Genomic DNA, 27,550 nt, shown 5'->3' with positions numbered 1-27,550 from the left:
GATGAATCTGTTGAATTTATTGCCACAGATGGCTGTGGAGGTCGTCATTGGGTATATTTAAAGCAGAGGCTGATAGGTTCCTGATTAATAAGAGTTTCAAAGGTTATGGGGAGACTGGGGAGACAGCAGGAAAATGGGGTTGAGCGGGATAATGTAACAATTTTGATGCAATGGCGGAGTGACTCAATGGATTGAATGGTCTATTTCTGCTCCTATGTCTTATGGACTTATTAATACAACAAGTGAATTTATTGCAAAATTAATAAGCATAGGATACAAAAATATTTGCTTAAATCTACTACCAATTAATAATGGATGTCAAATATCAGCCAGTGAGTCACTGAGTTTGGTTAGGGGTTGGGAAATCGTGGTTAACCTTATTAAATATCAGAATCCATTACTCTACCCATTTGCTTTAATGTGTGATACGAAGTGATATCTTACCCAACTTCTTCAAAAAATGCTTCAAGATCATCTCTCTGTTCATCCAGTGACAATTCCAGATCCAAGTAATTTCCATTTGGACCTATCTGCAGTGCACAGTCTTCCAACTAGACAGAAATAAAATTTTATTTTAGTTGTCAGAAAATCTAATGTTAAAATATGAAAAATAAAATGGACAAATTAGAGTTTTGGTGAGCAGACAAGTATTTAAAAATTGATAGGTGAAATCTTCAGCAATACAAATGCAATCATGATTTAAATCCGGTCACACAAGATTCAGTCCACTTGTCAATTTGCTCAGATTGAAACTTCTTATAAAAACGCATTGTCCCAGATTGTAAGAGTATCAAAAATTTCACTGCCCAAAATTTTTCCAAACCAATTTTCTGTAACACCTGCAGAGTAAAAAAATTGGTTACTAGCTTTCACCGTAGAAGAATAGACTCTGTTTCTTTAATAAACTGACTCTGCATGTGGAGAGAGGTTGGAAGATGCAATTCGATATTAAAGTACCATAGTGAACAGCTTTATAATGAAGAAATTAAACGATTTCTACATTTACTCTAACAAACGTTAAGACATCTTCAAGTTAAGATTCAATGAAAGCAAATTAGGCAATGCATTCGTAACAGAAATTGGAAAACTATAATAATAGAAATAAATATATTCTAAGTGATGTTTCGTTCATTAAAGATCATCTTCCTTTTTTTTCTAAATTATTCTCCACTGAAACACACTTTTGCAAAAAAATGCGCACATTAGCTAGGCCTGAACACACGAGACAAGGTCCGAGTACAAACGGTGGCATAATAATTTCAGCAATGGAGCTGAACAGTTATGAATGGAATTTTGTCCGAACCTCTCAATACCCCTGCAGGTAAAAACAATTAACTGGGCTTGGGTCTTGAAACTATAAATCAAGGGATCCCATCACCTGACATCCTGGGCGTTCAGCAAGTGTGAGCTCATCAGCTGGATCCCAGTATTATGAGAGTAAATATGAGGCACAGTTGAGGTGAGTGCATGACCAAGAACATTTCAGAAAAGCACTTAGAGTGGAAAAGAAATGGAGGCAACTGTAAAGCAGTAGCAAGAGAAATGGTTGAAAACAGGGAAGCACTTTCCACTGCGACATCAGCTGTTGGTAATCAGTCATGTCTCTCCGCCCTGCTCCCTGCCTCACAGCAATACTGCAGCTGTTCCAAAACATTCAGTACTGCTGCCTGCAATGGGTGAAATGTATAGGGACTTGACCTCTGCATCACCATTAAACCCTCCGAGTAGGGTCATCTGGGAGGAGGCAGAAACACTGTTGATGACAAAGCATAGGAAGATGCAAGGGTGAAGCAAAGACATTTTTTGGCCAATCCAAATTTGGACGATGTTGGATGAGAATACTGATGCCAGCTAATGAGAGGAGATGACTGTCAGTCTAGTTCAATGGGACGGTGGCCAGAAGGTAGAATCAGGTGTAAGGAGTGCGATGTGTCGGTGGTACAAGCTGCTGCCTCACAGTCCCGACAAGTTTGGTTCAATCCTGACTGTAATTGTGAAGTCCAAACATTCTCCGTGTGACATGTGGGTCTCTTCCATTACCCAAAGATGTACGGGTTGTAGATTCACTGGCAACTATGAATCTGCAACTCTGTCAGGTTCCAACGTGCAGGAGTAAAAGAGGCTACAGGAGGGTTTATCACAAGCCCCACCAGAGGAAATCACTGAAAAAGAATGCCTCAAGAAGGTGGCATGCATCATTAAGGGCCCCCACTGTTCGGGACACACACAACTATGCGGATGGAGGTACAGGAGGCTGAGGATATAAACTTAACATTTTAGGGACCGCTTCTTTCCCACTGCCATCATATTTCTGACCGGTCCATGGACACTACCTTGCTATTCCACTTTTGCATTATTTAATGTGACATAGTAATTTTTTTAATGTCTTGTGCTACCCTGCTGCTGTAAAACAATGAACTTAATGACAAACGTCAGTGATCATAAACCTGATTCCAATACTCGCTGAAAACTGCCTAACGTCAAAATGAGTGGGAGAATTGTTGGAAATATGGGTAGAAAATAGTAACAGAAAATTAGAGGGAGTATGAGTTTGCTCAAAGCACCAACGTGGAAGGAATGGACTGAACAGACTCCTTCTATTTTGCAAGGAAAAATATAACAGAAACTGTAGGAAGCTGAAGGAGCAGGATTCGAGCAAGATCCCGAAACCTTGCTGACAATCACTCATTTTAAATGGTCCTGTAAATAAATCATTGGCCACTCAGGTTAATACTGCAAGACTTCAGTGTAAAAATAGTCATAGACAAAGAACTCAATGTGACATTATTTAAATACCCCATTAACACCATTTTTTGAAAGCATTCGTCTGCGTGAGAATCATTCTTGAGCCTTCCAGAGTAAAATATCTATTTATTTTGCATGCAAATGCTTATTGTTTGCACAGTATAATCCAAGGTGTTGGCGCGTGGCCTAGTGGATAAGGCATCGGTCTAGTGATCTGAAGGTCATTGGTTCGAGCCTCAGCTGAGGCAGCGTGTTGTGTCCTTGAGCAAGGCGCTTAACAACACATTGCTCTGTGACGACACTGGTGCCAAGCTGCTTGAGTCCTAATGCCCTTCCCTTGGACAACATTGGTGGCGTGGAGAGGGGAAGGCTTGCAGCTTGGGCAACTGCTGGTCTTTCATACAACCCTGCCCAGGCCTGCGCCCTGGAAACCTTCCAAGGCACAAATCCATGGTCTCACGAGACTAACGGATACCTATATAATCCAAGCCTTCATGCTTCCTTCACTGTTTATTTATTTATTTTTGTTTTATTTATTCATGCTGCGCCACCCAGCAAACCCACAATCTAATCCTTGCCTAATCATGGGGTATTTTACAATGACCGATTTACCAACCACCTGGGATGTTTTTGACTGTGGGAAGAAACCAGAACCACAGAGAAAACCCACCTGATTACGGGGAGAGCTCCTTACAGGCAGTGGCAGGAATTGAAGCCCGGTTGCCTGTACTGTAAAGCGTTGTGCTAACCACTACACTACTGTGCTGCCCTGCCTTGAAACTTAGTTTGCAGACTCCTGTTGTGCTCTATCTTTGAAAGGCAGTCAAGTGGAAAGTGCACAATAACACACTTTTAAATGATTGCCACAGTGTGTTATTTAGGAATTTTCATCATTGCCATTGTAGTGATTGAAAAAGATAGCAAGGATGTGTTTCCCTTAACTTGCTCCTTCATTTCCACTAAGATCAAAGCAATTTCTCTATTCTAACTTGTCTTTTGGGCATCAGTTGTAACTCAATGGAATTATTATAAATCAGCTGGTTGTAGATTGAAGTCCCATTCCAGAGACTTGATTGGAAAGTCAAGTCAAATTTGTTCTGCAGCATTTGAGGGAATGTTGAATTGTCAGAGATGTTGAATTGGATGCATCGGTATTACAGATGAGTAAAGTAACTACAGAGGAACGAGCAAGAAGCTGGCCAAAGTTGATTGAAAAGGGACACAGGCGGGAATGTTGTTAGAGCAGTGCTAGCTGGAGTTTGTAGGAGTAATTCAGAACATGCAAGATGGGTTCATCCCAAAGAAGAAGCATTCTAAAGGGAGGATGAGACAACTGTTTCTGACAAGGTAAGTCAAAGAGAGCATAAAAGCAAAAGAGAGTGCATGCAACATAACAACAAAAATTCATGGGGAGCTTGAGGACTGGGAAGCTTTTAAAAACCAACAGAAGGCAACGAAAAAAATCAATAAGGAGAGAAAACATGAAAGGTAAGCTATCTAATAATATAAAAGGGGATACCAAAGGTTTTTTTCAGCTGTATAAAGAGTAAAAGAGACAAGAGTATGCACTGGACTGCCAGAAATGGTGGATGAACTGAATAAGTATTCTGCGCCAGTCTTCACTGTGGAAGACACCAGCGATGTCCCAAAAATTTGAGAGTGTCAAGGAGCAGAAGTGAGAGTAGTCACTATTTCTAAGGAGAAGGTACTTGGGAAGCTGAAATGTCTGACGGTGAACAAGTCACCTGGACCAGATGGACTGCACCCCAGAGTTCCGAAAGAGATAGCTGAAGAGATTGGGGAGGCTTTGGGTATGATCTTTCAAGAATCTTGAGATTCTGGAATGAATCCAGAGGAATAGAAAATTGCAAATGTCACTCCATTCTTTTAAGAAGCAAGGAAGGCAAAAGAGGACATTTTTGGCCATTTAGCCTAACTTCAGTGGTTGGTAAGATGTTAGAGTCCATTATGAAGGATGAGGTTTCAGGGTACTTGGAGAATCATGATAAAATAGAATGAAGTCAGCATGTGTTCCTTAAGGGAAAATCTTGCCTGACCAAACTGTTGGAATTCTTTGAGGAAATAACAGGCAGGATATACAAAGGAGAGCACTTAATTACTTGGATTTTTGGAAGGCCTTTGACAAGCTTGAGATTGCTGAACAACATAAGAGCCTGTAGTATTATAGGAAAGATACTAATAGGACAGAAGATTCTCTGACTGGCAGAAGGCAAAGAGTGGGAATAAAGGGAACTTTTCTGGTTGGCGACTAGCGACTATTGGTGTTCTGCACAATGAGTTGCTATTGGGTCCACTATTTTTCACCTTATATGTTAACGATCTAGATGATAAAACTGATGGCTTTGCAGCCAAGTTGGATGGCAAAAAGATACGTTAAGTCTGCAGAAGAACTTAGATTGGGAGAATGGGCAAAGAAGTGGTAGATAGAATACACAGTAGGGAAGTGTATGGTCATGAACTGGTACAATAAATAAGGTATAGACTCTTCTGAATTGGGGGTGGAGTTTCAAGATGGCGACGTAAACATCTGCCTTTTAGGCGCTCTTCATTTTTTCAACTATAATCACCCCTTAATTAAATCTTTTCGAATTTAATCACATGGGTTGATACTTTTGATTAACTTTTTCTTCCTAAAATAATATTTGATCTAATCTTGACAAACTTAAAATGGCTACAAGCAAGAAATCGTCTAAGGAACCTGTATCCATCGACGCAATCTCTACTCTTTTGGACGCTAAACTGGATATTAAACTTTCGAGTCTGGAAGGCAGATTGGATGGTAGATTGGGAAGCAGACTGACAAGTTTGGAAAATAAACTTACCAGGAAAATATCCGAACTTGAAGAAGCTGATAGATCGCTTGAAATTAAACTTCAATCGCAGGCATCAGACATTCAGCGGCATGAAGATAAGATCGCGACTCTTGAAAAATCCATTTGTGAAAAAGTACGTACAATTGAAGCGCTGGAGAAGAAGGTAGAGTCGAATGCTAAAACTATGGATCAGTATAAGTTTAAAATTACTGATCTCGAAAATCGATCTCGCAGACAGAATTTGCGTATCATCGGGTTTCCCGAAAAAGTTGAGTCCGGTGATTTAACTGAATTTCTCTCTAAATTACTATGGGAAACTTTCAGTGCTGAAGGTTTGCAATCTAAACCTGTTATCGAACGTGCTCACAGAGTTACGAGATTTTCGGCTCTGTCTGATAAACCACGAGCGGTGATTGTTCGCCTTCATTATCCTCGGGAGAAAGAGCTTTTAATTCGATTAGCTCGTAAAAAAGGTATGATTTCTTATAACACCAATTCATTTCGAATTGTTGAAGATTATTCATACGATGTAATGAGATCAAGAATCGCTTTTAAACCAGTGATGGCAGAGATTCACTCGATTGGACTTAAACAAGCTTTAATGTATCCAGCGAAGCTCAGAATTACGTTGAACGACAACAGTCAGCAATTTTTCAAAACCCCGGAAGAAGCGAAGAAATTTGTTGAAGAATATAGATCTTCTAGTGCAACTTGAACTATGTGTCATGTTGAAGATTCCTCGGAGAGCGGGTGCCATCTTATTTTTTTCTTTATTATTAAACTTTTTTAATAGATTGTTGAATTTACAGTTATATTTTGTAAGATGGCTTTTTCAAAATGTCGTTTCTTCTTCCCATAAGTCTTTGCTTTTGAAACGTCATCTTTCTTGCATTTATATATGAAATTTTTTTAAAGGTATATTACACTCTTAAATTTTAATGTTTATTCTTTTTTGTTAAAGATTGTTTGTTTTATTATATTAGTTTTTTCATTCTGATTGATATATATTTTCTTTTTGCAATCCTATATTTAAATCTGGGTGTTACATAGTTTTTTTTTAAATCTTTTTATGGAGCTGCCATCTTGAAATGGGGGTAAGGCTAGTGTTAGATTATGCGCCTGCCGCTTGGCTTTTCTTCGAAGGGTGGGGGGTGGGGGTGGGGATCTTTTTTCATGCTTTTGCGTTTTTTTCTGCTTTTAGTTTATGGGCCGACTTTAAATTATTAATATTGTTGAGGTGTCATGTTCTCCGGTTGCTCCTGAATCTATTTTCCTTTTTCCTGAATTATGGGTTATGTGTCTTTTTAACCTATTATGATATACACAACTAATATTGGCATGATGGATAAATCTATTAATTTTATCTCTTGGAATACTAATGGTTTAAATCATCCGATTAAACGTAAAAAAAATTTAAGGTATTCCATAGATTGAACGCTAATATTATTTTTGTACAGGAGACCCATATTAGGAGGGAGGATAATCAACGTTTTTTTAGGTTCTGGAAGGGTCAACAATTTTACTCGAATTGTACCGCTAAAATTAGGGGTGTGTCTATTTTTATAGACCCCTCAATTTTTACACATCACGAAATTATTTCTGATCCACAGGGCGGATTTTTCTTGATAACTGGTTCACTTTTCAATCGGAAAGTGGTTCTAGTTAATATTTATGCTCCAAATTTTGACTGCCCTGAATTTTTTAAACGTTTATTTACTTCCCTTCCTAATCTGAATGAATATATGTTGATAATGGGTGGAGATTTTAATTGTTGTTTGAATCCTTTGATGGATAGATCTAAACCTATTCGAACTCTTCCGAATAGATCAGCCTTACTTATTAATTCTTTTATGGTTGATTCGGGAATTACAGAAATATGGCGGTTTTTGAACCCTAAAGATAAAGAATTTTCTTTTTTTTCACATGTATATCATAGTTATTCTAGAATTGATTACTTTCTTATTGATCATCGGTTATTAACGGATGTTATTGATTGTAAATATGATTCTATTACTATTTCGGATCATGCACCTTTGAAGTTATTTATTAAGATTCCGGACTTTTCCAATAATGTTAGATCTTGGAGACTTAATGCTACTCTGCTTCAAGACCCAGAATTTGTCACCTATATAAAACAGCAAATTGATTTGTTTTTCTCAACAAACTATACTGAAGAGATTGACAGAGGAATACTTTGGGACTCTTTCAAGGCTTTTATCCGTGGACAAATTATTTCGTATTCCGCTGGTAAAAGGAAACAAAGATATTTAGATATTGCTTTATTAGTGGATAAAATTAAGGAAATTGATAAGATTTATTCCGTGACTCCTACCATAGAACTTTATAAGAAGAGAGTTGAGCTTCAAATGGAACATAGCTTATTATTATCTTCTTCAATTGAAAATCAATTAATTAGGACCAGGGCTCAATTCTATATTCACAGTGATCAAACTGGTAAACTGTTAGCTAATCAATTAAAAGCTATTTCGACCAAGCGACAAATTATTAAAATTCGTAAACAAGACGGTAATTTAACTACTGATCATAAAGAAATCAATAATACTTTTCAAGATTTTTATAAATCTTTATATCAATCAGAATTTGACGGTGACTTGTCCATGATGGATAATTTTTTTAACAATTTGAATATTCCTAAACTGATTGGTGAAGATCGTAGCTTGTTTGATGCTCCTATCTCTATGGCCGAAATAGGTGAGGCTGTCTCATCAATGAATTCAGGGAAAGCTCCTGGCCCTGATGGTTATATTGTAGAATTTTTCAAAACTTTTTCTTCTTTGCTTTCCCCTTGGTTATGTGAAATCTTTAACGATGCGTTTGCTAAGAAGAGATTACCTCAATCTTTTTATGAAGCTACTATTTCTCTAATTCTTAAAAAAGATAAAGATCCTACTTTATGTACATCTTATCGCCCTATATCATTATTAAATGTAGATTCTAAGATTCTTACAAAAATTTTAGCCACTAGATTAGAAAAGGTACTACCACAGATTATTTCAGAAGATCAAACTGGTTTCATTAAGAATCGGTATTCTTTTTTTAATGTTAGAAAATTGATTAATATAATTCATACTTCATCACCCACTGTCCCAGAATGTGTTATCTCATTAGATGCTGAAAAAGCCTTTGATAGAGTTGAATGGACATATTTATTTAATGCATTGAGAAATTTTAATTTTAGTCCTAATTTTATATCATGGATTAAACTAATATACTATAAACCTGTTGCTTCTGTTCTTACAAATAATTATAGATCCACCTTTTTTCAATTATCTCGTGGTACGAGACAAGGTTGTCCTTTAAGTCCTTTATTATTTAATATTGCATTAGAACCTTTAGCCATTGCTATTCGTGAATCTCCTAATATTTTTGGTATTACCCATAATGAGAAATCATATAAATTATCACTTTATGCTGATGATTTGCTGTTATATATTTCTGATCTTGATAGATCTATTCCCACTATTTTATCCTTGTTGGCTCAATTTGGTAGTTTTTCTGGTTATAAATTAAACTTAGATAAGAGTGAATTATTCCCTTTAAACGCGCAAACTTTATTGAATGACAGGATTCCATTTAAAGTTGTTACTGATAATTTTATCTATTTAGGTATAAAAATTACCAAGAAATATAAAGATTTATTTAGACTGAATTTTTTACCTATACTTCTTCAAATACAACACCTTACTACAAGATGGTCTCCCTTATTCCTATCATTAGTTGGTCGGATTAATGCTATTAAAATGATGATTTTACCGAAATTTTTATATTTATTTCAAGCCTTACCAATTTTTTTTCCTAACTCCTTTTTTGACAACATTGATTCAAAAATTTCCTCATTTGTGTGGCAAAATAAAAACCCCAGGTTAAGTAAAAGGCAATTACAAAAATCTAAAAAAGATGGTGGTTTAGCTTTACCTAACTTTAGATTTTATTATTGGGCGAATAATATCCGTAACCTAACGTATTGGAAATTAGATTTGGACTCATTATTGTGTCCGCAGTGGGTAAATTTGGAATGCAATGAGGTAAAGGGATATTCTTTATTCTCTGTTCTTGGTTCTTCTCTTCCTGCTGATTTAGTTAAATTCAATAAACAGATATCTAATCCCGTTATTAAACACACATTACGAATTTGGTTTCAATTTCGGAAATTTTTTACTCTGAAAAACTTTGTGCTTGATAGCCCTATTTTATTTAATTTTTTCTTTAAACCTTCCTTGACAGATCAAGCCTTTAGCATATGGAAAAGGAAAGGTATAAAATGTTTTCGTGACCTTTTTTTTGAAGGTACTTTGATGTCTTTTGACCAACTTTCCAATAAATTTAAATTACCTAAATCTAATTTCTTCAGATATTTACAAATCAGAAATTTTTTACATAAAGTTTTACCACCTTTTCCCAACTCAACTTCAACGGATTTCTCAGATTTGATTTTTACCTTAAATCCTTGTCAGAAGAGATTAGTTGCTTTTATTTACAACATGATTATGAAGATACAACCAGAGATGTCTGATAGAATTAAACAACAATGGGAAAAAGAACTTCGATACAATATACCAACAGATAAATGGGAAAAAATTTTACAAATGGTTAATTCTTCTTCTAAATGTGCTAAACATGCTTTAATACAATTTAAAATTGTACATAGAGCTTATATGTCTAAAGATAAACTTGCTCGATTTTATTCTCATATTAACCCTCAATGTGACAGATGTCATTCAGAAGTGGCTTCACTGACCCACATGTTTTGGTCATGTCCCACTTTACATAACTATTGGAAGGACATATTCGTTACCATTTCCTCAATTTGGAACATCGATTTACAACCTAACTTTATTACTGCAATTTTTGGTATACCAAATGAGGATGGTAATCAGTTTTCTCCTTCAATCAGACGAATGATTGCTTTTGTAACATTAATGGCCAGAAGGTCTATATTACAAAATTGGAAAGAAGTAAATCCTCCTACCACATCTCAGTGGCTTTTTCAAACTATTTCTTATCTGAGTTTGGAAAAAATTAGAAGCACTATTTTTGACTCGTCAATTAAATTTGAAGAAACTTGGGGACCGTTCATTCGACATTTTCATATGAATTAATTTGGCCTTTCCCAGACCTTCTCTCTGTTTATTCTTGTTCAGGTATGGAGTTCCGGAGTTCTTTGACACTATCATATACTTATAAACTGTTATTATTGCCCATGTTAGTTTTAGTTTAGTGTTTGTTTCATATATATATTTTCTTTCACACATTTTTAATTTTTTTTCTTTTTCTTTTGATGATTATTTTTGTTTTTTTCATATATAATTATATAGACTCGATTGATTAATGTACTTTTTTTGTTGATGTTTAATAGGATATTATTATCCTATTATCAATGTAATCTCAAGTCTATTGTATTCATAACCTATTCATTATTATGTTATGTTTTTTTATATTTATATGAAACTCAATAAAAAGATTGAAAAAGAAAAGAAAGACTCTTCTGAATTCAGAAATCATAGGCAAAGATGGACTTGGGAGACCTCATGTAGGATTCCCTAAAGGTTAACTTACAAGTTGAGTTGGTAGTAAGGAAGCCAAATACAAAAATGTTAGCATTCATATCTAGAGGACTAGGATATAAAGCAAGGATGTAATGCTGAGGCTACACAAGGCACTGGACTTCTATGTTGGAATTTCAGCAACTGCAGAACAAAAACCGGTAAGGCAAGACACTGACATACCCAAGTATGATGGAGAGATAATTTACAGATCTTAAACTCAAAATTTAACAAAGTAATGCAACTTCATATTATTATGTGGCAAACTGCTGCATAAGTAGCTGCTCAATTTTTAAAAATACTGCTCTGCAAAATTTCCCTTCTGAACTTTCACTTCCTGTATGGTTTAGTCAGCACAAAAGGTACGTGATGCTGGTGCACAATACTCTGCCTCAGATCCTGTTTATGAAAAATGATGCTAACATGGAGCTAGTTAAGTGCAGCCACAACTGAAGTGAATTACACTGATCTTTCCCCTTGTCTTAAGGCAAGGTAAAATGCATCAACAGTTCATTCAACCACAGTTCTGACCAAATGTAAAAGCCCATAATTAAAAGAACTTCAGGACTGCAAGAAACATTATTGCAAGGAATTGTCAGCCATTTAAGTTTCTTTAAAATGCTAAGCTCTCATCGACAGCAATAAATAATACTAAAACACAACAAATAAAATGAAGTGCCAGAGGACTTCATAAAATGAAGTGCCATGTGACTCCAAAACTCAAATCTGAAGACAAGCTGAAGTAGAGAGAATTTTGACACATGGGGAAAGGGGAGAAGGGCATAATCCAAAAGTACCTTCCATGAAAAGTTTTATCTCTTGATTCTACAGATATTACAACTGGGGTGGGAAAGTGTGTTGTTCATGATGCACTGATGCATTGATGCACAGATGCACTGCTCATTCCCACATTTGCGTTAGGCTTCACTGTCCTCCCAATGTATGAACTCAAGGTTCTTAATAATGTCCAAATGTTCCTTCTAGACTTTGATTGGTCGAGGGCCAAGGATGCTGAATTTGGTTCACTTAACTTTCCAGCATATTTAGAGACTTTTGCAGAGACAGCGTTGGTGGTATCTCTCTCGTGTACCAAGGTGCCTGTTGAGAGTGGCACAAACACACCATCATGAAACATGACAAAGTATATGCTCAATATGAAGATGGCACTGTGACTGTGCTGTGGTGACCGCTGCCAAAAATACGAGTCAGAAAATCTTGGAAATTAGGTGGTATCTGAGATGAAGTGACCAGTGCATCAATTCCAGCTCTCCAGACAACCTCGGCTCACTGTAATTTGTCTACTGCCCAAACCGTCCAAGTTGGACACCATCTCCCTGGGCCTGTGCACATCATGGTACCCATAATCAGGCTATTGTTTATCGCCTATAGTTCTGTATTTGATACTATTATTGTAAGCAAACTTATCGGCATACTCTGGACCCTGGAGTTAATGGCTCCCTCTGCAAATGGATCCTTGACTCTCTGACCAACAGACCACATTCAGTAAGGACAGGCAGCAATACGTCAGCCACGATTATGTAAACACTGGTGCTCAATAAGGTTGCATCCTCACCCTTCTATTCTACTCCCTATACTCTGATGAATGCATGGCCAGATTTTGCTCTAACACCATCCACAAGTTTGCCAATGATCCCACTGTAGTGGACTGCATCTCAAGCAATGATGAGTTGGAGTAGAGGAAGGAGAGAGAGAGCTACACATCTTGGTGTCATGACAGCAGCCTTTCCCTCAAAGCCAACAAAAGATGTGATCATTGACTTCAGCAAGTGGTTGGTGCAAATGCTCCTGTCTGCATCAGCAGTGTTGAGGTTGAGGGAATTAAGACCTTCAAGGTGCAAACATCACCAGTAGCCTGTCATGGACAAACCACATTGATGTCACAGTTAGAAAACCCCACCACTGCCTCTACTTCCTCAGGAGGCTAGAGAAATTTGGCATATCCCTGTCAACCCTTACCAATTGTTATCAATGCTTAAAGGGAAGCATTGTCTGGATGCATAATGGCTGGTATGGCAACTTTTCTGTATACAACCTCAAGAAACTGCAGAGAGTTGTGGGAATGGCTCAGAACATTACAGGAACCTGCCTCCACTCTGGGGCCTGTCTACATTTCTCGATGCCTCGGTAAAGTAAAGACCCCACCTACCCCAGATATTCTCTCTTCTCCCAACTATCATTAGGTAGAAGATTCAAAAGATAAATCACAGACCACCAGCCTCATGGACAGCTTCTACCCTGCTATTATCAGACTCCTGAATGGACTCCTATGATAAAAAGGTCTCTTGTCATCACAATCTACCTCATTATGATATTGCATTTTATAGTTTGCCTATACTGAACTCTTTTTGTAGCTCTTACACTTTATTCTGCATTGCTATTGTTTTACCTTATTCTACATCAATGCACTGTGTAATAGTTTGTTACTATGTGTAATAGTTTTATTACTATGTAGTAGTATGAACATTATGTAAAACAGTATGCTTTTCACTGTATCTTGGTACATGTGATAATAATAAAATACTACCAATAATTCTGGTTCCTTAAAGGCTGTTATAGCCAGGGGTGGTAGTGGGGATCAGCTCCACTTCCTATTAAACGCTCACAATGGCGCTGCATCTCAAATAACTTCTGTCAGCCTCTGGCTCCTGGTCTTCACATGTGGCCTAGCTATTAAACCATGTGGAACCGCTACTAATGACAGGAGAAAGGGTAAAGGCAGGTTACCAGTGTCTTAAAACCAATTGCTTCGGGAAGATGAGGCTCGTCAGCCGTGATCTCAAACCTCCTCTGCCTTGCAGCTGTACCCACTCACAGGAAAGGCTTCGGAAGTAAACCCTGAGGGAAAATCCGGACCTGGGGTCCCCAAAGCAGTCTTGAGTTCAATCTTGACTGGCAACTCCTGCAATGCTCTTGGTACCAAACAAAATCTGTCTCTGCCGTTCCTTTGGATTCATCAGCTGCAAGGAGGGGGGAAGCCTGCTTCATGGGCAACAGCCTGCTCTCTACATCATACTGCCCTGGATTGCGTATTGTCTTGCGTATAGCGTAGAAGCTGGGACGCAATGTTCCTGGTCGACTCTGACCAACAAAGTGCCTCATTACCAATAATGTTTCAGGACCGATACCCATCATTCGAGCCAAGTGCTTCCACTGTTTACTTTTCAAATGCAAATATGGTATTTTTAGTTGGCTGGGGATTTCCTTGGGAAAATAGGTCATATTCCTCCTCCCTTCTCTCCTCCTAGAACGTTACCCCTCTGAATGCACAGCCTTCCACTCTCTCCGCACCAATCCCAAACTTACCAGGCAGACAGAGAGGGTGGACTGATGCCTACCTTACAGAGGCCAGGCAGCAGCTCTCAGACACCCCTTGAAGAGGACCTCACTCTAGACCATCAGAAAACTGTCTCCAACACCATCATGGACCTCATCAACTCTGGAAAACACCCACCCATGCCACCAAACTCATACCCCACACTGTTCGCTTCTACCTCATCCCCAAGACCCTGAAACCTGACTCTCTGGTTGGGCCTACTGTCTCTGCCTGCTCCTGCCCCACTGACTTCATGTCCTCATACCTTAATCCCTCGGTTCAGTTCCTTCCCACCTACATCCGCAACGCTTCTCATGCTCTCGAGTTCCTCACTAAATTTAATTCTCTGGCCTCATTTTCACCATGGATACACTTCTATCTCCCACCAAGAAGCTCGTCACTTCTTTCTCAACGAAAGAACCAACCAGTTCCTCTCCTCCAGCACCACTCCCCTTCCATCTGGCAAAACCGGTCCTCACCCTTAACAACTTCTCCTTCAGCTCCTCCCACTTACTTCAGATTTGAGGGGTAGCCATTGGCACACATATGGGCCCCAGCTATGCCTGCCTCTTTGTTGGCTATGTAGAACAGACCATGTTCCAAGCCTTCCCTGGTAATGCTTCCCAACTCTTCCTCTGCTACACTGATGAATGCATTTATGCTGCTTCATGCAACCATGCTGAGCTCATCAATTTCATCAACTTTTCTGTCAACAACCACCCTGCCTTTAAATTTACTGGGTCCATTTCTGACACCTCTTTCCCCTTTCTCGATCGACATTCTCCATCTCTGGAGACAAACTGCTGACTGACATCTTTTATAAACTTACTGATTCCCATGGTTATCTCTTCCCACCCTGTTTCCTGTAAACATGCTATTCCCTTTTCTCAGCTCCTTCACCTCCACCGTACCTGTTCTCAGGAAGCAGCTTTTCTTTCCAGGGCATCAGAGATGTCCTCCTCCTTCAAAGGATGGGGTTTCCCTTCCTCCACATCAATGCTGCTCTCACTCAAATGGCTTCCAATCCCAGACATCCACCCTCACCCTATCTTCCCACCACCTTAACAGTAATAGAGCTCCTCTTGTCCTTACCTACCATTCCATGAGTCTCTGCAATTCATCATCCCTTGCAACTTCCTCCTTCTCCAAAGGGATCGTACCACCAACATCAACACAACCTTACCCAGCTCTCTGCTTTCCGCAGGTATTGCTCCCTCCGCGATTCCTTTGTCCTTTCATCCCTCCTCACTAATCTCCCTCCTGACACTTATCCTTGCAAGCAGCCGAAGTGCTACACCTGCCCATTCACCTCCTCCCTCACCTCCAGTCAGGGCCCCAAGTCCTTCCACACCAGCCAACTCATCACCTGCAATTCACATGGGGTTGTCTATTATGCCTTGTTCTCCCGATGCAGCCTCCTCTACATTGGTGAGATCCAATATAAATTGGGGGGCCATCTTCTCAAGTAACTCCACTCCATCCAACAAAAGCAGAACTTCTCCGTGACCAAACATTTAATTCCAATTCCCATTCTGACATGTCAGTCCATGACCTCCTCTGCTGCCACGAAGTGGCCACTCTCAGGGTGCAGGATCAATACCTTATATTCCATCTGGGTAGCCTCCAACCTGAAAATCAATTTCTCTTTTATCATAAAAAAAATTCTCTTCCCCTCTCTTCTTCTATTCCCCATTCTGGCCTCTTTACCTCTTCTCACCTGTCTATCACCTCCCTGAGTTCCCTCCTCCTTCCCTTTCTCCTCTTGTCCATTCTCCTCTCCTATCAGATTCCTCCTTCTCCAGCCTTTTATCGTTCCCATCTGCTTGGATTCTCCTATTATGTTCCAGCTATCCTTTTTCCCCTCCCCACTAGTTTACTTTGGCTTCTTTTCCAGTTCTGAAGAAAGGCCTTGGTCCAAAACATCAACTGTTTATTCATTTCCATAGATGCTGCCTGACCTGCTTTTTTCCTCCAGCATTTTGTGTCTTACATTTAAAACTGACACTGAGATTCAATATACCAGTAACATTCAATACTCACATATACTTATAAACACTCAAAAGGGATTTATTGAGAAATGAGACTTATTGGACAATTGCTTCCAGGAAGAAATCTTCTAAAAATAAAAAGTCGCTTTCTTTTGATGAGGCGCCAAAGGAAACTTTTGAGCAGCCACCTTTTCTTCTGCAGCACCATACTAAATGCCTTCTGGAAATCAATATACACTGTGTCTACTTCTTTCTTTGGCTTGGCTCGCTGAAATCCGTGCCGGATCCTCCTGTCAGTGCCACTGATTTGCCTTTATAACCATATAACCACAGAGCAATTACAGCACGGAAACAGGCCATCTTGGCCCTTCTAGTCCGTGCCGAACGCTTACTCTCACCTAGTCCCACTGACCCACACTCAGCCCATAACCTTCCATTCCTTTCCTGATATACCTATCAAATTTTACTTTAAATGACAATACCAAACCTGCCTCTACTACTTCTACTGGAAGCTCGTTCCACACAGCTACCACTCTCTGAGTAAAGAAATTCCCCCTCATGTTACCCTTAAACTTTTGCCCCCTCTCAACTCATGTCCTCGTTTGAATCTTCCCTACTCTCAATGGAAAAAGCCTATCCACATCAACTCTATCTATCCCCATAATTTTAAATACCTCTATCAAGTCCCCCCTCAACCTTCTACACTCCAAAGAATAAAGACCTAATTTGTTCAACCTTTCCCTGTAACTTAGGTGCTGAAACCCAGGTAACATTCTAGTAAATCTTCTCTGTACTCTCTCTATTTTGTTGACATCTTTCCTATAATTCAGTGACCAGAACTGTACACAATACTCCAAATTCGGCCTTACCAATGCCTTGTACAATTTTAACATTACATCCCAACTCCTATACTCAATGCTCTGATTTATAAAGGCCAACATACCAAAAGCTTTCTTCACCACCCTATCCACATGAGATTCCACCTTCAGGGAACTATGCACCATTATTCCTATATCACTCTGTTCTACTGCATTCTTCAATGCCCTACCATTTACCATGTATGTCCTATTTGGATTATTCCTACCAAAATGTTGCACCTCACATTTATCAGCATTAAACTCCATCTGCCATTGTTCAGCCCATTCTTCTAACCGGCCTAAATCTCTCTGCAAACTTTGAAAACCTACTTCATTATCTACAACGCCACCTACCTTAGTATCATCTGCATACTTACTAATCCAATTTACCACCTCATCATCCAGATCATTAATGTATATGACAAACAACATTGGACCCAGTACAGATCCCTGAGGCACACCACTGGTCACCAGCCTCCAACCTGACAAACAGTTATCCACCACTACTCTCTGGAATCTCCCATCCAGCCACTGTTGAATCCATTTTACTACTTCAATATTAATACCTTTGGCTGTGGTTGTGGGAGATGAGACAATGCTATGTACTTGTTCCTGCAGAAACATGGCTCCAGGACAACATCCCATGCACCATCATCTTCAGGCGATACCACTCAGGGATTTCTGCTAACTGTGTGTCCTATGTGCTTTTTATGACTGTGTGCACTGTGTTTTGCACATTGACCCCGGAGGAACACTTTCATTTAGCTGTGTACATGTGTGGTTGAATGATAACTGAATTTGAACTTGTGCAGCCTGTATGTTACATCCTCAAAGAACTCTAGCAAATTTATCAGCATAATCTCCCTTTCATAAAATCATGTTGACGCTACTCGATTATAGTATGATTTTCTGACTGTCCAGCCAATTCTACGTTCATAACAATCCAGCATTAATTCAACCAATTGGCTAATGGACCTATAGGTTCCTGTTTTCTGTCTCTCTCCCAATCTTTACCCGATTCACTGGGATCTTTCCGCAATCAAAGGAACTTGGGAAGATCTCAGATAATGCATTTATCACCTCAACAGCAAGTGGACTAGTTTGCCTCTTGCCCTAGTAGTTTAACCAGTATCTTTTCACTGGCGACAGTTGTCACTTAGTCCTTAAATGTTACATCACTGCAGTAATGGTCTCAATGTCTTCTATCAAAAGCCAGGCAGGATATTCCTTGATATCCTATTATTAATTTCCCGGTTTTATCCTTTTAGGAATTCTAGTCCTTTTTCATTTATTTCAAACCACTTATGGACTTTGTGTTATCTTTTGTGCTAATCTATTTTCAAAATCTATTTTCTTCTTTTTTATTGGTCATCCTTTGCTGTTTTCTAAAATCACCTCAGCACCTAATCCTTGCTGTGTGATATACTTTTTTTCTTTTCCTTTTGACATCATCCTTACCTTCTGTAGTTAGACACAGATGTGTTAACATTCTTTATTAACATGTGTTAACATAGTCTTTATTACTCAATATCTTTGCTGATAATTATTTCCTTAAATGTCAACTGCTACACCTACTTGTTGATCTACTTTTCCATATACCGTAGCCAACTCTGCTCTTGCAACTTTGGAATGGACTTTTAAAAAAAAACTTGAGACCCAAGTTTCACAAATCAACAGATGCTTCATTGTAGTAGCACATTTTAGAATAATTTTATCAGTACAATGATATTCTTCACCTAACTGTATATTTTCATTATGTATTTTACTTTCTTCAATTCAGCTAAATTGGGAATGTGACGCGATAGGCCACATGGCGTAACAGCGTACTACATAATGATAACAGAAAACATTAAATGGCTTCCTGAGGACATTCTGTGAGAAAAGACAAATGACAGCTAAAGTTACTTAATTAGTATGGGCCTGTTAGATCATTCTTTCTTACAGCAGAGAAGGATAATACTGTCTGTGAAGAGAAGGAGATTGCGAGGAATAATTAAATACTAGTTAAACTTGTTCAGCTTCATGATTGTGATTGGACCGTGAAGGGAAATAAGAGACTGTAAGAATACAGATGGATGTTACAGACGCTCTGATAACATTTGTGACATTTTGTAACAGCTCTAAGAGGACAAGAAATTTTACAATTGGATTGCGAGAGACTTTAGTTTTCCTCGAAGTAACAATGGTAAGAATCTTTGCTGATGTATGAATAAAAGGTTGTCTTGAACAAATGATAATCAAGCTATTTTATTTAATTTTAGTCTTTCTTAGAAGTAGAGGAAGAACTACAATTTTAGCATGAGCTTTCACAAATGACTAAAAATTAGGTGCTGGTTCAAAACTGAATTAAAATCCTACATCTAAATATTCAACATTACAATGTGAATTCATGGTTTTGTGCAAAACTTTTAATATTTTCCCAAAGACCTAACTAACTTTGAACGCTATTATGGACAGTTCCAAACTCAGCTGCAAAAGCAAGAGGGTTGAGCATGGGGCTAGCAACCCCATCTCATAAAAACCTAGAGCCACCAAAATGCCAATAGAAGCCCCAAAGACCTCATCCCTGGGAGAGGAAGGATACATCAAGAACACCAGCTACAGCTGGGAACAATTTAGAAGACCAATGCCCCTGAATGGAAGCTCCTACAAAGGTATGGATATAGCTCAGTCCTTCATGGGTAAAGTTCTCCGCTCCATTCAGCACATTACATGGAGTGCAAGAGCAGGAAAGCAGCATCCATCATCAGGAACCCTCATCACCCTGGTCATGCTCTCCTCTCGATGCTGCCATTAAGAAGAAGGTACGAGAACCTCAGGACTCACACTACCAGGTTCAGGACCAGTTATTCCCCCTCAACCATCAGGTTCTTGAACAGTGGGTTAACTTCCTTCAACTTCACTTGCCCGATCGTCGAACTGTTCCCATGATCTATGCACTTACTGTCAAGGTCTCTTCACCTCATATTCTTGATATTTATTGTTTATTTATTATTATTATTTTCTATTTTGTATTTGCATAGTTTGTTGTCTATGCAACATACACAGGAATACAACCAAACAAAACAACGTTCCTCTGGGGCCAAGGTCAATACACCATGCCAGCAGTCACACACCACTCCCAGAGCTGCCCTGCTTTGACACACTCCATCTGATGCTGCTGCAGTCAGTGAGAGGATTGTTTCAAGACGTTTGTATCAAATCACTGCTGTTTCGTTTGATATTCTGACTTTCATTCATTTTCTTTCTCCTGCCTGGACAAATACATTTAGGCATTTTCATAGATGCTCCCTTCAATCTAGTCTCGCCCCAGAGAGTATTTGTTTATGTATCCTGACAGTCCTTCTGACATTCGCAATGGCCTATCTTTGCAGCAAAGGCAGTACAAAAGACAGGACCTAATCCCTTTGGTTTTAATGATATGAACCAGTGGTTCTCAACGTGGGCTACGTGGCCCACCCAAAGGGGTCCATGCCGGATTTCATAGGGGTTACAAGTAAAAAAACAAGAAACTGGCAGCCACAGGAGTTTCTGAATGCGCCACAAACAAGTTTACATTGATTGTTTGTCCACCCTGGTGGTTGCAGTCTTTCATTGATTCTATTATGTTCTTGGATTTACTGAGTATGACGCAAGAAATCAAACCACAAGGTTGTATCTGGTGACATGCACGTACTTTGAGAATAAATTTACTTTGAATTTCAACTGGCTCAGGACTGAGAACTCTGGCAAGCTACTGTCAGCGGCCTATAGTCCAGGAGAGGAGATGGACTTATTAACTAACTTTCAATGAAAAACTGGACTATGTTAACAAGCAATGTTTACAGATAAAATTTTACACAATGCACAAATTAAACATTAGCTTGGGAGAGAAGAAGCCCTGAATCAAGTACTATCACTGTGCATAAATTAAAATACTAGGGAAGGAATAACTTGAAAAGGTATTCAGCCCCCAAAACTATTTTCACATTTTCCTGTCTCATTGTCTGAACTTAAAATATATTGCAGTAGAGTTTTGAGCCAATCTACAAAACATTTTGCATCATGTCAAATCAAATGAAAAATTCCAAAACCTGTCAACAATTGACTAAAAAATTTAACTTTCATCAGGTGCAATATTGTAATTACTTTACTAACTCACCCAATTTGTTGATGGAGAAAATTGGAGGATCACCTGAATAAAGAACCCCCCCACCCACTTTCCGTGAGGTTCAACAGTATGGTAGATCTTCAACAGACCAAGCCAAAATGAAGACAAAAGGGCATTGAAGCTAAGTCAGGGAAACGGAAAAGCACAAGTCTGGAGAAGAGTACAAGAACATCTCAAAGGCACTGAATATATCTTGGAGCTCAGTACAGTCCATCGTGAAAAAATGGAAAAACTATGAAATCACAGCCGGACTACCTAGCTCTGAACTTAGTTGCTGGAGAAGAATAGCACTTGTAAGAGAGGCTACTGTGATGCCAACAGCCGCTCTGTGTGAGCTGCAGAAGTCAATGGCTGCAACTGGAGATGAAATTCATGCCCTCACAATCTCAAGGGCCCTGCACAAAAAGGGTATGATGGAAAAGTGGCAAGAAAGAAGCCATTGCTCAAAAAATAGCATATCCTTGCCCATAAAGACTTTGCAAAGCATCACTTAGAAGATACTGTAAAGATGTGGAAGTTTTTCTTGTGGCTGGGTAAGACTAAAGTGGAACTTTTTGGCCTTAACACTAAGCACTGTGTGTGGTGTCAATGTAATTCTGTGTGTCAGCCGAGTAACACCATCCCTACTGTAAAGTACGTTGGAGGTAGCACCCTACTATGGAGATGACTTTCAGCAGCAGGGACTGAAAATCTGATCAGGATTGATGGGAAGATGAATGTAGCTAAATACAGGAAGCTCCTAGATAAAAACCTGTTAGCCGCGGCCAAATAGCTTAAACTGGGGAGGAAGCTCATCTTTCAGCAGAACTACAAACCAAAGCACACTGACTGCCAAAGCAACTATGGAGTGGCTTCAAATGTAGAAAATTGATGTCCTTAAGTGGCCCAGTCAGAGTCCAGACCTTAAACCAATTGGACATCTCTGGCAAGACCTCAAGATTGCTGTCCACTACTACTCCCCAACTAACCTGGCACAGCTTGAGCAACTTTGCAAGGAGGAATGGGAAAATCTTGCTCCATCATGTTGTGCAAAGCTAATAGAGACTTATCTGAAAAAGAACACTGGCTAAAATAGTTTTGAGAAGTGACTCAGTAAGTATTGAGCAAAGGGGGGGGTGAATACTTTTGAACTGCAGACATTTCAGTTTTTGAGTTTTTAAGTTTTTCACGCTTTATAATCTTCCTTGTTTTTTGGGCTCTACTGTGAAAAAGGGAGCACATGATTCACAAATAAAAATTATCCGTTAAATTGATCAAAATCTCTGGTTGTAATACTTCTTTATGTGAACAAAGGGTTGGGGGCTGAATATATTTACAGAAGAGGTGCCCGATTTGATACATAGGACTCATTAAAAATCCTTAGATACATTCCTGTACAACTTTTAACTGAAACTATTTGACAATTCGTTTAATGCACTGAATTTTGTCACGTCATTTACAATGATTGTTCTAAATTGAAGATAAACTCTGATCATTTTTGCCATTGCCCCATTTCGGTCTTAATCCAGATCCCACTTAAGAATCATGTATTAATCTACCAAATTGCACAACCAAGAGTTACACCTTTAAAAGAAGTGACTTAACCATGATATCCAATGGCATTTTCTGTACTTGGGCCAAACATCTAAATATAATGTGTGTGTCTAACTTACTTGGTATATCTGCTGCAGGTGGCTACAAGGTCATTCCAGATTATTTTTGAACAATAAATAATCCACATTATTTATTATTCAAAAAACAAAAGCTTAAAATAAAACAGCAAAATTAATGACTGAAGTAACAATCAGTGAGAAACTCATTTTCAAGTTCAATTGTCATTGAACATACACAGGAATACAACCAAACAAAACAACGTTCCTCTGGGGCCAAGGGTCAATACACCGTGCCAGCAGTCACACACCACTCCCAGAGCTGCCCTGCTTTGACACACTCCATCTGATGCTGCTGCAGTCAGTGAGAGGATCGTTTCAAGACGTTTGTATCAAATCACTGCTGTTTCGTTTGATATTCTGACTTTCATTCATTTTCTTCCTCCTGCCTGGACAAATACATTTAGGCATTTTCATAGATGCTCCCTTCAATCTAGTCTCGCCCCAGAGAGTATTTTTTTATGTATCCTGACAGTCCTTCTGACATTCGCAATGGTCTATCTTTGCAGCAAAGGCAGTACAAAAGACAGGACCGAATCCCTTTGGTTTTAATGATATGAACCAGTGGTTCTCAACGTGGGCTATGTGGCCCACCCAAAGGGGTCCATGCCGGATTTCATAGGGGCTACAAGTAAAAAAACAAGAAACTGGCGGCCACAGGAGTTTCTGAATGCGCCACAAAAAAGTGTACTATTTTAATGAAATATTACTAAAGTACAGAAACAATAAAGAAATGATAATACTGCATGCAATTGAATTGGAACCCCTGAAAGAAATGAAAGGGAACATAGGTTAGATGGTGTAAATGAGGCAGCAAAACAGCTCAGTGTGTGTGTGTGTGTGTATGTGTATGTACAGTGTGTGGCAAGTCAGTTGGTCTCTCTGCTCCTGCTTGATCATGCAAAACTACCATTCACACCCTGCAGGAAGGGAAGGGATTTGGCTCTTCACAAAGTCACGATGTTGCATAAGGTACATGTCATGAATGCAACTCTTTCTCTGCTTTATATTGACAAACTAAGGGCTTCCCTCATGCAGTAAAGTGACACTTTGGATTAATTTGCTATGCGCTGGCTCCAGCATACAAAAGCACAGGAGGAGCCCAGTTGGGACGGCAGATTCAAGCAGCCTCCTCCTGTTGCGTGTTCCATGCTGTGACTCCACTTTGCAGGAGCAAAGCACCAGTCCAATTTTGTTTTGAAAGCCATAATATAATTAGCCTCCACCACCCTGTTGGGCAAAGCATGCTAAATGCTCATCACCCCTTATGTGGAAAAGTACTTCAAAGCCTCCATTACATCCTGGTGACCGGAACTATAATTAGAGTTCAACATGTGATCTCAACAGAACGCAATATATTCTCAGCATGCCTGCCTCTCACTAACAGCATAGAGTTACACACAAACTAAGCACTGAAATCATGTGTGTCAGGGGTTTATACTACACGCGTTTCATCTGCCACCCCCCCACAATCTACTTCTCAGCCAGGCCCAATAGCCTTCCATTGACAGGTCCCCATCATAAACATCAAGCATCACCTGAAATGCATCAATGCTCTCAGCTTCATCCACATTCCCACCATTCTCTCTGAAAAATTCCTTAAATTCTTTATTTGATGTTATAGTGACCGTCTTGCATTTTTTTCCTCTTTCAGGCATAATTCAACAAAATGTTTACTTGCTTAATTGCTCAATAATGGTTGATGACTAAAACTGCTCGACCCCTCCCCCTCACCAATTCCAAGTTCTGTAAGGAAGATGTGCTCTGTCCATTTTATTCTCCTATTTACTATGCTACACTTGTCTCGACCTACCATAGTTCCACTCAGCTGCAGATCATATTCAGCTTTTAAGGTTAGAATCAGAAACATTTGATCCTCCGAATAAAATTATAATTGAAACTAAACCATCAGAATCAGATTTATTATCACTGATATATGTTGTGAAACTTATCGCTTTGTGGTGGTAGTACAGTGCAGAACACAAGATATGCTATTAAATAACAAATAAGGACTGTATAAAAATTTAAATAAGTATTGCAAAAATAGTGAGGAAGTGTTCTTGGTTTCATTGTCTATTTAGAAATCTGATGGCGGAGGGAAAGGAGCTGTGCCTAAAACATTGAGTGTGCATCCTCAGGCTCCTGTACTTGCTCTCTGAAGACAGTAATGAGAAGATGGCATGACCTGGGTAATGAGGGTCCTTAATGATGGATGCTGCTTTCTAAAAGCGTATAATGGCATACATTAAAAAACTGCATGCATTTCTCTAGTGTCATTTAGAACACACAGGATTATCTCCAATTGCTTCACAGACCTAAAAGTACCTTTTCCCTTGTAGCCATGGTTGTAGCACAATAACAATAACAATAAACTTTCTGACCAAGCTCCTTCAGCACCTTCCCAGGTGCAATCTAATATTTCTTTCAGCGGCTGCTAGGGAATTCCATCAATTCCAAAACTGATGGCACTCCCTGGCAGCAACACGATGAAATGTGCTCACTCCATCTGTGCTAGCCTTGCTCAAGCACAGGATCGAAAGCCCCACGTATTTGAATGGATTGGAATAGCTGCAAGGTAGATGGGCAAATACAGTGTCATTTACTTCCTTTTGAATGAGTTTCCTCAGTGCTAGTACTTCAGTGTACATAGACAAAAAAAAATTAATATTTTAATTTCTTCAACATTTCAGGACACAGGCCTGAAGAATGCTTGAGTCATTCACTTTTAGCCAAAGATACCAATTGTATTTCTTATACTATCTAACTTAGCCTGGCCAAAGGCTGCAGAGAAACCTTCCTGCCTCAAATAATTCAATTTCCCACAGGCTGTATAAGCAGAGTAGAGAACTTCTAAATCCTTTTACTGCTAACTGACTCAAAAACACAAAATATTCCATTCTAGTACTGAAATACCAAGTTCTCTAGACTTGCACATCTACACTGTAACCCAAAGCACATGGTGCAACATACACTACAACCTTGATTAATTTTCAGAATAAATTGTTGAAAATGTACCAACATGCTTTTATTTTACTAACAGAATTAGTTTGATAACAAGCTCTAGGTATTTTCCAGTAAAACTTGGCTGAAAGCCTTCATGGCAAGTATTTGTTCAGACATAGGTACTCTCAGCAACTCACTCCACATGCATTTTCAGTTACTGTGTGCACGGAGGATTAAACACATGTCCTTTGGCCTCTAACTACCAAAAGGCAGTCAACTCTCTTCCAACATTAGAAGTTTAAAGGGTCTAGCTGACTTTGCAGTGAATACAACTGCATGAAAGCCGAGGCTCTCCTCGCTGGGCAAATTCAGAACTACTGCCGTCCTGTTCAGGATATAGGTAACATCTTGCATTAGTGGAACACAGAAACCATTTTTCAGTAAAACAATATGCAATTCATAATTTAGTGTACAGAGTGTGCGCACAGTTTACACAGTAGCTACAGAAGGGTATGGGAATTATTAAAAAGAGAACTAATGTAAGAGTCATTGGTCAGAGAGCAAGCAAGATCAGATACTAAATTACAAGTAAAAACAAACTGAGGATGTAGTAATTAGCATTGTGACATTTTTATAATGGGTAAGTAGCAATGAGAAGTGACTCAGTATTGCCATCCTTCCTCAACTCCCTATGAAGGACCTCTTCCCCTTTCTACCCATTTCATTGGTGCCAATGTGCACCGCAACCTCTGTACGCTCACTTTCCTCTTGAGAATCTTCTGCAGCCACTCCTGGACTATCGAGACTCCTGTTGCTATTGCACTACCTGACTTTACCCTTCCCTGCTGAGACTCAGAGCCAGCCACAGTGGCTTGGCCTGGCTGCTGCTGCTACTGTGCCATCCACCTCCACCCCCACCCGAGGGGAATGGCCACAGGGGAACCCTGCACTGTGCTTACTCCCCTCACTTCTCCTGGTGGTCACCCATCTATGATCTGAAGCCTGAACTCTCGGGCGGGAGGCAGAAGAAAGGAGATTATAGGCCAGTTAGCCTGAATTCAGTGGTTGGGAAGATGTTGGAGTCCACTATTACAGATGAGGTTTCTGGGTATTTGGAGGTACATGATAAAGTAGGCCAAAGTCAACATGGTTTCCTTAAGGGGAAATCTTGCTGGACTAATCTGTTAGAATTCTTTGAGGAAATAACAGGCAGGATAGACAAAGGGGAGCAGATAGATGTTGTTAACTTGGATTTTCAAAAGCCTCTGAGAAGGTTCTGTGCATGAGGCCTACTTAACAAGGTATTTCAGGAACGGTACTAGCATGGGCAGAAGATTGGCTTACTGGCAAAAGGCAAGGGATTCTGCAGGGGTCGATATTGGTGCTTTGCATGACAGAATTGATGGCTTTGTAGCCAAGTTTTCTGAAGATGCAACGATAGGTGGATGAGCAGATAGCATTGAGGAAGCACGGAGTCTGCAGAAAG

At 39.3% G+C, this 27,550-nt stretch overlaps 1 protein-coding gene across 4 annotated transcripts in view; it reads right to left on the bottom strand.

Annotated features, from left to right (window-relative positions):
* fhod1 (formin homology 2 domain containing 1) overlaps window positions 1–27,550 on the bottom strand; it is a 300,189-nt gene that overhangs the window by 267,388 nt on the left and 5,251 nt on the right. For all 4 annotated transcript variants that reach the window (XM_059992695.1, XM_059992692.1, XM_059992693.1 and 1 more), the window contains exon 2: window positions 445–551. In XM_059992695.1, coding sequence (XP_059848678.1) covers window positions 445–551 — 107 coding nt within the window. The remainder of the gene's footprint in view (window positions 1–444; window positions 552–27,550) is intronic.

This window comes from Hypanus sabinus, chromosome 17 (assembly GCF_030144855.1).
Source record: "Hypanus sabinus isolate sHypSab1 chromosome 17, sHypSab1.hap1, whole genome shotgun sequence".
NCBI classification, from domain to species: Eukaryota; Metazoa; Chordata; class Chondrichthyes; order Myliobatiformes; family Dasyatidae; genus Hypanus; species Hypanus sabinus.
The sequence above is the reverse complement of the archived record's forward strand: the minus strand, read 5'-3'. Positions and strand labels throughout refer to the sequence as shown.